The 12,798-nt window shown below is 44.4% G+C and overlaps 1 protein-coding gene across 2 annotated transcripts in view; it reads right to left on the minus strand.

Annotated features, from left to right (window-relative positions):
- ASPH (aspartate beta-hydroxylase) overlaps positions 1 to 10,684 on the minus strand; it is a 257,770-nt gene extending 247,086 nt beyond the window's left edge. For both annotated transcript variants that reach the window (XM_089685319.1, XM_089685317.1), the window contains exon 1: positions 10,508 to 10,684. In XM_089685319.1, the coding sequence (XP_089541445.1) occupies positions 10,508 to 10,553 (46 nt within the window). In that variant the 5' untranslated portion in view covers positions 10,554 to 10,684. The remainder of the gene's footprint in view (positions 1 to 10,507) is intronic.
- Positions 10,685 to 12,798: the final 2,114 nt, after the last annotated feature.

Consider the following 12,798-nt stretch of genomic DNA (forward strand, 5'->3'; position numbering starts at 1 on the left):
ACAGCAGGCTTCAGTCCACTATCGACTCAAACCAGGTCATAGAATTGCAGAACAAACTGCACTCCTGTGATTCACAGAAGTACAGTCAAAAAAACTTTGGCTGTACTTCTCCTTTAAATAAACTATGGCAAGGCAAACCCATGAGATATATATATAAAAAAAGATTCCATAAATAGCATAAGACCTCTTTTCCCATATATAAGTTAACAGGTCTGACTCAGCATGTGTGACGTGAAAGGGTTAATTAAGTAGTGCAATATTCTTCAAAGATGGAATGTCCTCTTTTCAGCCAAGCTTCAGCTAAATCAGCTCTTGTACTTTGTGTTGTTTTGTGATGCATTGAACCACACAACTCTATTACTGCCACTTTACTGAGCTCACTTTTCAGTTCAACAACTTCCAGCCACTTCCTCACTGCAATGAATGGACAAGCTGGGAACATTTTCTATGCAAATATAACAAAGTAAGTCACATTTTCACTGCTGTGTTTACAAAACAATGTATACAAAGTTGCAGGATAAAACTACGGAATACATTTTGATTCTTTGATGGCGACTACCTCTAGCCATAGATAGATCGAATCCCTGCTGAATCCATATATGGGCAGGCTGGTTGTACAGAAGTCGATCCATTGATTGGGTGCAACCAGCCTGTCAGGATTTTTTTTTCTTTTTACACGCGATAAAAAAAGAGAGAAGCAGCACCATGTAAGTACAGCAATATAAGCAAATAATTTATTTCCACAAAATTGGAAACTCACAAAAGTAGTAGTCAAATGAGCGCTTGTCAAACTGGTGTCAACTGCTGTGCAACTCCTGGCTGGTCCCACTGCAGGCAAGTCTCCAAAGCGCGGTCCTTGGCTGTGCTGGTGGTTCCCAGTACTTCCCAGTCAGTGTGCATACATAGGGCAGGCCGGAGAGATGTCAGCTCTAGGTACAGCAGCAGTAGGCATGGCTGTACCTGGAACGGACATCACTCCTGCCTGCCCAGAGGATCCACACCGACCAGGAAGTACGGGGAACCACCAGCACAACCAAGAACCGCGCTTTGGAGACCTGCCTGCAGCGGGACAGCCAAAAGTTGCATAGAGGTTGACACCAGTTTGACAAGTGCTCATTTGGCCACTACTTTTGTGGAAATAAATTATTTGCTTATATTGCTGCACGTACATGCTGCTGCTTCTCTTTCTTTCATGGTTCATAGAGAGTCTATTCTAGCTCATTTTGAATCAGCTGCCACTGAGTCAAGCATTGTTGGATTATCCCCTAACCATCTTTGGACTTTACTTGTGTGGTCAGTATACTAGCCATCACATTATACATCTGGTCTTTTTCTTCTTCGTGCATCAACTATTTCTCGTTTTTACATGCAATTACTGTCAGCGGCTATATCTACTAGCAGTTATCATTGTGTACTGCCAGCCAGGAAGGCTCCCAGCCGACAGAACACAATAGCTCCATAAGAGGCATTCCCTCAATAACACTGAATATTTTGATGGGAAATTGAGTGATGGGTTGTAGGAAAGAAAAAAATAAATAAATCAATATATCACATCATCTATGGTTTGCCTTAGGCTGGTCATACATTATGCAATTTTCTTTCCTTCAACCACAGGTTAAAAGGAAATTAAAATAGCTCAATTCCCCCATCAACACAGTCAGTGTAGATGGGGAAATCCCTCCCACACAGCTATTGGGAGGTTTTCCCATTGCCAGAATATAATCATCACTTCTGGTTGGTATAGCCGCTGGCAGCGATTGCACGTAAAAAAAAAACCAACCAGCCTGCCCATAGATATCAAAATTCGTCCAGTTCAGCTGTCTATGGCCTGTGCTACCTACAATCAACTGTCCTACGTCCTAACTAAAAACTAAAGCCCTCTGCTTGTCCCCCACCCCCCAAAAAAAACCCTGCAGCAGTAATCTCCTAGTGCTTCAGAGGTTAATACAGCCACTGGACCTGTCATAGGCACTCCTCAAGATTACCAGCTATGCTTACCCTTTCAGCCCCCTCCTCCATTCATCGAAGCTGTACTATAGCTACTATCAATGAAAAGAGCTCCAAGAATGGAGGATGAGTGTATGAATGAAAGATCACCCTCCTCCACGTAAAGAGCGCTTTCATTGCTGAAAACTATTAGTATATCTTCTGTGAATGGAGGAGGGGGCCAAAAGGGTGGGCATAGGCGATACTCTTGAGGAATGCCTATGAAATATCTAGTGGCTGTATTAAACTTTGCAGCAAAGGTGGTGGAGTCTGTCTCTCTCTATGTGAGAAGTGATCTTCGAGCGAGTGTAAAAGAGGACCTAGTTGATGGGGGGGAAAAAAAAAAAAAAAAGAGGATTCTGCAGATATTACAGGCATATCCCAACTTTTGCAAAAAAAGAATGTTGTATCCAAATTAATTTTCAAAATGTTTCAACTATTACTTCTTTATATTGGAGCCTGCAGAGCATTGCACCTACAATTAGTGGATCATAAAGCACAGACTCCTGAAGACCATTCCTTCAATCACAGGTGTGTAATGAGGTAACAGACCCTCAGTTATGGAGCTAGGAGGAGGGATCAATTAACTACAAGTGCGGTGACATCACCAGACTTGTGCTCCATTGAGAACTAGGAGTCCCTCTGCTGCAGTGGCAGATGAGACTGATACACTGTTCAAAAAACTTTAAAAAAAAAAAAAAAAAAACACGTTTTAATCGGAGTATAGCATCAAGTCAATTAAACTCCTGGGATATTGATTTGATCAGTTAAGTATCATTGGGGGTTGTTAATCAGTTTCAGATGTTTTGGTGTTCATGAAATTAACAACAGGTGCACTAGATGGGCAACAATGACACCCCCCCAAAACGAATGGTTTTACAGGTGGAGGCCACCGACATTTTTTCCCTACTCATCTTCTGAGTTTTTCACTAGTTTTGCATTTGTCTAGGGTCAGTGTCACTACTGGTAGCATGAGGTGATACCTGGACCCTACAGAAGTTGCACAGGCAGTCCAACTCCTCCAGGATGGCACATCAATACGTGCCATTGCCAGAGGGTTTGCGGTGTCTCCCAAAACAGTCTCAAAAGAAAGGAGGAGATTCCAGGAGAAAGGCAGTTACTCTAGGAGAGCTGGACAGGGCCGTAGAAGGTCCTTAACCCATCAGCAGGACCGGTATCAGGACCTGGAAATACTCCAAGACACCATCCGTCGTCTCATTAGGAGCATACCCCAAAGTTGTCAGGCATGCATACAGGCACATGGGGGCCATACAAACTACTGGAGGACCATCCTGAGTTGCTGCAATGAAATTTCAGTAAAATGGACTAGCCTGCTGTATCATTTTTTCACTTTGATTTTCAGTCCATATCAGCATAGATATCCAGCATGATATTTTTCTTCATTGAGATCTGATGTGATTGAGATCTGATGTTTTTTCAAAGTGTTCCTTTAATTTTTTTGAGCAGTGTAGTTTCTTAATTCACAGATCTCTGAATATATGGAGGCAGCTGTGCAGGCGAAGCCGAGCACAGCAGACCTGAATTAAAAAATTGACAGGAGCTGGTGGGGAGAAGAATCAGTAAGAGGGATTTGCGGAAGAAGGGGGGGGGGGGGGGGGGTCTGGGTGTCATAACCATGCTTCATGTAACATGAAACATGGTCAGAAAGTTGGACTGACCTTTTATGTGCACCTACCTGCAGCAGCCTCCCAAACCCTTCCATCAGCTGAATAGGCATTTCTGTTAGGGAAAGCTTTGGTGCAAAGCAAACCCATCACAGTGATGATTAAATGTAAATGTGGGAGCACAGATTGGCATTAAAATCTGAAGCTAACCAAAAGTGTCAGAATTTTGCCTTTGAAAAATGGCTACACCATGCCATAAGGGGTACTACAAATCACACATTACATGTTTTTGGTGCATTTCCATTGAGGTCCAAAATAGTGCTGCATCTAACATTAGGCTTGCTTAGGTAAGTCTCAGGCTGCATTCACATTTGTGTAGCATTTGAACAATTTACAAAATGTGAAAAAAAAAAAAAAGAAGCACAGGTTGCACCATCCACTGTTAAATCAGCGCAAGGAACCCATACAGAAAACAAAAACTTGCAGTTTTGTGTGTGAAAGATTGCACAGCTAAAAAAAAATATTAAAAACTCAAAAAGATAATGGAGTTTGCCAAGTGTAGGGCAGCCCACTGAAATGGAATTTGCTGCCCTTTGTGCAAGGACACACATATGTGTGAATGAGATATACATTTGTATTATTATTACAGGTCTTATCTTTGATCAGGAATGGCAGATGGATATCAGTTTTGAGTGGATTGAACTTTAGAAGCTAGCGGGTGTGGCGAGTTATATTGCTGTCATATTTAGGTGGATTCCAGCAATCACCCAGCAGATACACCTCTGGAGGAGTGCGTGTCAGCCTTTGTCACCATAATAAAGCATTTCAATCTTCAGCTGGATTTAAAATTCTGGAGCAGATTTAGGCTCCATTCACATATTTTGAATCGCAGGCAGAATCAACGTAATTTCAAAAAGCTCTGCTAAAATGACAAAGCGTAACTGTGTGTTCAGGTGCCATTCATTTTAATGGCACCTGAAAACAGTGCAGTTCTGCCATGATTGTCACTCGACAAAATCACAGAAAACTGTATTGTACAAAGCATGTCGCTCAAAAGAAGTTCCTGAACTTTTTAGGGTACATGCTTCACATGATGAAGTTTGCTGCAATTTATTGCCCAACAATCACATCAAAACCACACTGTGTTTTCAAGTGTCATTAAAATCAATGGCACCTGAACTTGCGGTTCCACGGTTTGCCATTTCAGCACAGTGCTTTGAAACTGCAGCGATCCTGCCTGCAGTTTAAAGCACCAATACTTGAATGGAGCCTAAAAGGAGAATTCCACATTTTGCAAAAAAAAAAAAAATGAAATGCACCCATATTGCAAAAAACAAAAAAAATGTACACTTATTAGTTTTATGCATTAGAGCCAACAAAGTATTGTAACCATGATCAGTGGTTGCTGTGCTCCAGCTCCTGCAGACTATTCCTCCAGCTAGGTCCAGACCTTCAGTTATTGAACTGGAGGAAGTATCAGTGGACTACTTTTGTGCTCCACTGAGAACTGCATGACCCTGCTGTGGCAGCATTCACAACTCTCCGAATAAATTACACGGCTGTGCTGATGGAGACTCCGACAACTGAGCAAAATTCAAAACTGACAGGAGTCAATGGGGGTTGGTGGATTCTGAATGTGGAGGGGTTGGTTTGAGGCTGTGACCACATTTTGTGTTACACCAATATGGAACCAGAAAGAGTGAGAAAAGTAGACTGAGCTTTAGTGGGGAACTCTATAGAAGGTAGTACTGTACCCCTAGATGGGTACCAATCTGGTATCCCTGTGTGTGCACGCAACTCTAGCTGAAGCATCCCTGATCCTCAGCAGTCTTGCTTTTCATACTCCATGGCTGGACAAGTGCTGATCTCAGGGAAAGCAGTCAGTTAATACAAGTATATTAACTAGTGGTACACCAAAATGAAAATTCTAGGCCTTTCAAAAATTCAGGATACACTAGGCCGAAAACTGAAACCAAAAAAACATTCAAAAAATATATTTTATATATATATAATTATATTTGATTTTTTCATATCATATATTTAAATGAATATGAATTTAAAAAAATACAGTCCAGTACCGTAAAATAACTTGTTGAAAGCAACACAAATATTGAACAGAAAACAAAAATAAAATATATATATAAAAATTAAAAAACTCAAATAGAGGAGCTTTCGCATTGTAGTCAATAGGAGGTGTTTTTGCATTGAAGTCAATTATCACCTTTTTTTTTCTTTATATTGACAAAACATCGATAATCATATTTTCAGCTAATAATTTTCAACAGCTGATAAATCACTGCATCACTAATATTAACAGGCATAATCTGTGTTTCTGCAGCCAGATCCTCAGTGTCAATGGCCTTTGAGATTTAGGCAGCACAAAGCCTGGTTTATGCAATATTCCAGAATAGGCCAGAAGTGAACAAATCGAAAAGCAATGCACAGAAAGATTTAAAAAAAATTAATAAATAATAATGACTGCATTTTGAACTGGAGCAGAACAAACATTATAAAGTAACCCAACCTGAATTCAGACAGATAACAAGTGGATGAAAGGTGACTGGCCAAGCCTAGAGCAGATGTACATGTTATTGTGCTGTAAAATGCAGTCACCTTTCCTGGTTGAAGTATAACTAGAAGGAATGTCTAGAAGATGATCCTGGTAGGACTCTGCATCCATCCTGTGTGCAATGTCACCGCAGAGCTATACTCCCCCCCCCCCCCAGCAATGGCCCATGAAAGGCTGCTGCAACATCTGGATCACAGCTTAGTGTTACCGGCTCTACTACACAGCAAGGAGGCGCAAACTTCAAACATCTGCTTCTCCCAAGACTCCTCCTTGGATAGCTCAGCCCCCTCCATACTGACACGTGAATATGGGAAGGGGAGCCACATGGGAAGGATTTCCTCTGTACCTGAGGACACGGCCTTCTAATTCATTCCCTGCTTCCTGAAAACTGCAATCATAGAGCTGAGACACTCCAAGGAAGAAGAAAGATTAGTCATTACTGAAAAGCTGGATGACTGCAATTTAGGCACCCGAGCTAATTGTATGTGATGTATACAGTGATATTACTGGATATAAATTCAGACAGCAATTAGGATTTTAAACCTGCTTAGAGCTATAAAAACCCTTTCATATACACACACACATATATATTTATTTAATTTCAGGTGCTTATACAGTGCCGTCCATTTATGCAGCACTTTACATATATATTGTACATTCACATCGGTCCCTAACCCTTAAGAGGTGTACAATCTAAGGTCCCTAACTTTCATTCATACATACACATACTAGGGCCAATTTAGACAGGATCCAATTAACCTACCAGCATGTCTTTGGAGTGTGGGAGGAAACCGGAGTACCCGGCATCGAACCAACGACCCTAGTGCTGCCAGGCGGAAGTGCTAAGCATTTAGAGACACACACACTTCTATAGCAATGCGTGTCTGCAGATAAAGGAACCATTTAGGGAGAGAATAAGGCCCCATTCACATTTCAAGCAGTGCGAACTAGTGCTAAAGCTTGCAATTTTATAAGGACAATTTATGTGTCAAGCGTAGGTCAGCCGGTGTGTATGATGTAATAGAGCCGCTCCAAGCTGGAGCTCAATCACCTCACCGGGATGCAAGGGGGAGCGGTATCTTCAAATGTATCCAGTCATGTGGGCACAATGTGAGAGGATGCCGCTCTAACCACTCATGGAGTCATATGTAAAAATGGCCTCAGCCGTCGCTCTGGCCACACCCTCTGACGAGTTTCGCCCCATCCACCGGGGCTTCACCACACTCCTCTCTGACTAAGCCCCCGGTGGGCAGGGTGAAACGTCAGGGGCGTGGCCAGGGGCGGACTGACAATTCATGGGGCCCCCAGGCAATAGGAAATCATGGGGCCCCTGTGTCCTCACCCACACTCAAACTACACCCAAAAAAGCCTATGAAAAATGTACCAGGGACATCTCATGGGGCCCCCTACTGACCCTGGTCCCTCGGGCAGTGCCCAAGTACCAGAATGGTCAGTCCGCCCTTGGGCATGGCTGGAGCGATCTTTACATAGAGCTCCAGCAGTGGTTAGAGGGGCGTCCTTTCTCACATTAAGCATAGGTCAGCCCTTTCACTTCAATGGGTTGCACTAGGTGCATTTGTTGCCCAAAAGAGGTTCCTGCTCCTTCATGGGCACATTTTGCCACAATTTCCACACAATTGTGTGTGCCACAAATTGCACCACATTTTAGGTGCCTTTAACCACTTGGTGCTGGTACCTCCTGGCTCTTTAAGGGGTTTGTGATGCTTGGAGGTAGGGTTCAGGGTTATGACCGCTGTGATTGGCGTTAACGATAGGAAAGCTCCCGCCCGCAAGTAGTGATCGGGACCTTTTTCCGTGAGGCACCAGTAGATGTGCTGGGATCGCACTCTCGGCACATTGCTTGTTTACACTGGGTATACAAAAATGCTGCCCCTCTGCACCAGAGCTCAACCGTCGAGAGGCCACATATTTGCGTATGCTCAGCACCAACAGGTTAAGAATTAATGGCACCTAAATGCGCATTTCATCATGATTTTACTGCAATTTGGAAAAGCTGATAGAACCGTGGCAATTCCGAAGCATCAAGGGTTAACGGGGCCCATGTCTGTCCATGTTCACCTGGAAATACTAGTTGCCTGGCTATTATAAAACACCCAGTACTTGCGGATGCACGGACCTGAACATGTGTGCTGACTTTTTTTGACTTCTGCATGCTTGTTCCAGGTCAGTGATGCAGCAGACAGAAACAGCCCTGACTCCTAAGGATGCTTTCACACTCATCTGCTTATCTTCAGCTTAAAAAAGCAGAAGAAAAACGTGTGACCACAAATACACCTCCCCATTGAAATGAATGGAAAACACAGCAAAAATGCAGAAAAAAAAACACTAACAACGAACCCGTGTTGCGTTTTTTTACAGGACCGGTGACTCAAAACCCATACCACAAATGCAGTGAAAACTTTTCTACTGATCAGTGTGAAAGTCACCTAAAGTGGAGCTGCCAGAATTGTATTTTTTGCATGCTAACATTGGCCCAGCTTGGTCTGATGTAAGTATTCATATGTCATATCCAGAGGGCTGCTGGGGGTTCTGTAAATCCCAGTAGTATTCCATGTAACACAGTGTTTGCCGTGATCTTCTGGATGCGGTGTTGCCCCCCTGCAGACTGAATAAAGGGTGTCAATCACTCCACTCTTCCTCCTCCACCATTTACAGAATACCAAGTTTTGTTTTTGTCTTTTTTTTTTTTGTACTCACTGAAAAACAAAAGAAAATACAAGACTTTCTGTGAATGGTGGAGGTGTCAAGTAAGCAAGGGAGAATGTCACCAACACACCGAGGATCACCAATATGGGTTAAAAAGTTTTAATGAACGGTCACATAGTTACAGCAAGGCAACGTTTCAGAGTCTTGCAGAACCCCTTCATCAGGCATGTGACCTAGTGTCAAGTAAGCAATACATTGTGGTCAGTGTGGAGAGGGGAAGCAGCTCACACAGAACCTAGAAGATCACAGCTATCACACTATATGTACCGCCAACTAAAAGAGTGATTGTCAGCTTCTGCAGTGAACCTTCGGATATTACACAGGGATACTTCCATTAACACGAGCGGATCCAATATTCATATTGAAGAAAGTGAATTCCTGGAGTTCAGCTTTAAAAAGAGATCAATGGACACCTATCATACTCCTCTAGGGCAGTGGTTGTCAACCTATTAACTAAAGGGGCCTCAAATGTGGCCCCTGACATCAAAGGGCCGCGCATCATGTTCAGTATGTGTAATGCTTGAGATGACAGTCAGACTGCAAATGTAATAGAGGAAATGAAAGTGTGGATGTGCTATGTCGTTGGCTGAAAATACACTGCAGAAGACAATATGAAACTGGGAACATGTTATTACTCTAATCAACGTTCCCACTACAGACTGCTGAAGTCTGAGGGCCACACGTCATATACCAAAGGGCCACAGGTTGGGCACCAGAGCCATAGGTGCTGGATTTACACATTATTATACAAGACTTATATAGCGCCGACAGTTTGCTCAGCGCTTTACATTATGGAGGGAGACAATACAGTTCAATACAAGAGGGATTAGAGGGCCCTGCTCCTTGGAGCTTACAATCTAGGAGACAGCTGAACTCCTGCATGCAAACCCTGAAATAAGCAATGCATCAAGGAGCACGTGTGTAATTGTACCACTGAAAGATCACAGCAGATCTCTCCGTCCACTACACACATGTAAATCGTCCCCAACACCGAGCCGTCATTTACATCATATGGATACCTGCACCCCGATCACTGCATAAAGGATGCGGAATAGTCAGGAATCAATCCAAACTTTCTAAGCACGCCAGGATTTACCATACAGATCATGAATTGGCCATAGCATACCATTCTGGGTCCAGTCTGTAGTCCTTCCATCTATGATCACATGGAGAGGCAATCTACTAAATCTGCAGCAGCTGGGCATAGCGTCCAATCAGCTTCTAGCTTCAGCTTGCACAGTTAAACTATGAAACTGAAAACTGGAAGCTGATTGGTTGCCAGTCTTGGTAAACCCCCAACCCCGTGGGAGTGCTATGTCCTGGATGAAATCAGACTGGACTTGTCATCCCCTAAAGAAGGAGAACGTTCAGCAGTCAGCCAGCATTGGATGGGTATGCCCACTCTGCTACTGGTCCTGTGCCCACTGACAGCTCAGCAGGAATGTGCCCTGATTCCCCATTCATTCCTACACTCAGCATCCAGTACAGAACTACAAGTCCCATGATGCCTCAGCAGCCTGCGTCCAGCTGGGCATGCTGGGATGTGTAGTTCCTGAGCAGACACAGGGTATGGGGAGTGACAGGCAGGGCTCACACTGACCTCTCTTTCCTGCTGTGGTCCCCTGCTTCTTATTGCCCCGAGTCATGTCTGCAGTGTCTGGCTATGTGCAGGATTCCGGAGTACACACTGACAGCACTGTCCCAGCTCGGCTCCTTAACCCCGAATTACTGGCTGCACCGAGGCACGCTTGGTTACGTGACCACCCTCCTCCCCCTTCCCTGATTTTTCCCAGATACGCCCTAGTTCATCCATTGACAGCTGTCGGCATCCAATCGCAAGTGCAATTGGGCCGGCTTAACCTGACGGCCACGCCCCTAGGAACAGCGTACTCCCAGGCCTGTGATCCCAGTCATGCACAATAGTAGGCGTGGCCTGAGCCGGCTCTCGGATTTCACGTCTAATTCCCCGCTACGTTTGGGAATCTTTGAACGTGGCAACATGGAAGAGGGGCGGGTCTCGCGAGATTTCCCGGCTGGCGCTTTGCTGATAGGTAGCTGAGCTGGGAGATGGGGATGCGTAGTATGTTATATAATGTTGGCGCCCAGTCTACGCCCTGTTTGGTGGCGGGGCTTTCCTCAGGAGGGAGTGAATGGGGCCCATTAATGCTGGTTACTCTCAGTGTGTGCCGGGCATGGAGTTGTACTAGAATTCCAGGACTCGGTTAGGATGCAGTCTCCTCTATAGAGGCCTGTGTGTAGGAATATAATGTATTGGTATGCCTGCCTTTACACGCACATGAACTTTAATGGCATCCAGTCTTGGTCTGTAGGGTTCAATATTGAGTTGGCCTGCCCTGTGCAGCTGTAACAGCATCAACTCTTCTGGGAAGTCTGTCCACAACAGTGTTTCTCAATTCCAGTCCTCATGGACCCCCAACAGGTCATGTTTTCAGGATTTCCATTATTTTGCACAGGTGATTTGATCAGTTTCACTGCCTTAGTAATTACCACAGCTGTTTCATCTGAGGGAAATCCTGAAAACATGACCGGTTGGGGGTCCATGAGGACTGGAGTTGAGAAACACTGGTCTACAAGGTTTAAGAGTGTGTCTATGGGAAGGTTTGCAAAGCGAAACAAAACAGAAAGCGCACCAACCTTGCACATTACCTCAGTAAACCATCATTTTATTGAATACAGAATGATACAAACAACGAAGTAAATCAAGCATGTAAGTCCTTAATGGAACTTTAGAAGTGTGAAGCCTGTGCGAGTCCCATCATAGGGGTAGACACTCAGAGTGCGGCTGACGTGTTTCGAAGGTAATCCCTTCTTCATCAGAGCTAGGGGTGTCCTTCGAAACGTGTCAGCTGCACTCTGAGTGTCTACCCCTATGATGGGACTCGCACAGGCTTCACACTTCTAAAGTTCCATTGAGGACTTACATGCTTGATTTACTTTGTTGTTTGTGAGTATCATTCTGTATTCAATAAAATTATGGTTTACTGAGGTGATGCGCAAGGTTGGTGCGCTTTCTTTTTTGTTTCGCTTTGCAGTACTGGTCGGGCTTCCCCAGCCTTGTTTGGAGCTGCACAACCTTATATGCATTGGTGGTCGAATCTTTCAAGTTCTGGTTCCATCTATCAACCCCTATTCAGGGTCATTGAGTGCAGGAGAGGTAGTTTCTGGTTCTATGGGAATGTTGGACCATTCTTCCAGAAGTGCATTTGTGAGGTCAGGCACTGATGTCGGAGGAGAAGGCCTGGCTCCTAGTCTCCGCTCTAATTCATCCCAAAGGTGTTCTATCAGGTTGAGGTCAGGACTCTGTGCAGGCCAGTCAGGTTCCTCCACCCCAAACTCGCTCATCCATGTCTTTATGGACCTGTCCTGTGCACTGGTGTGCAGTCATGTTGGAACAGGAAGAGGTCATCCCCAACTGTTCCTACAACACTAGGAGCATGAAATTGTCAAAAATGTCTTGGTATGCTGACGCCTTAAGAGTTCCCTTCACTGGAACTAAGGGGCCAAACCCAACCCCTGAAAAACAAGCCCACACCATAATCCCCCCCACTAAACTTTACACTTGTCACAATGCAGTCAGTCAAGTACCGTTCTCCTGGCAACAGCCAAACTCAGACACATCCATAGGATTGCCAGGCAGAGAAGCATGATTCGTCACTCCAGAGAACACGTCTCCACTGCTCTAGAGTCCTGTGGCGGCACGCTTTACACCACTGCATCTGACGCTTTGCATTGCATTTGGTGATGTAAGGCTTGGATGCAGCTGCTCGGCCATGGAAACACATTCCAAGAAGCTTTCTACACACTGTTATTGTGCTAATCTGAAAGCCACACCAAGTTTGGAGGTCTTTAGCTATTGACTCCGCAGACAGT

Source organism: Staurois parvus, unplaced genomic scaffold, assembly GCF_062004578.1.
Source record: "Staurois parvus isolate SC_StPar_1 unplaced genomic scaffold, SC_StPar_1.0 ptg000371l, whole genome shotgun sequence".
Classification (NCBI taxonomy): domain Eukaryota; kingdom Metazoa; phylum Chordata; class Amphibia; order Anura; family Ranidae; genus Staurois; species Staurois parvus.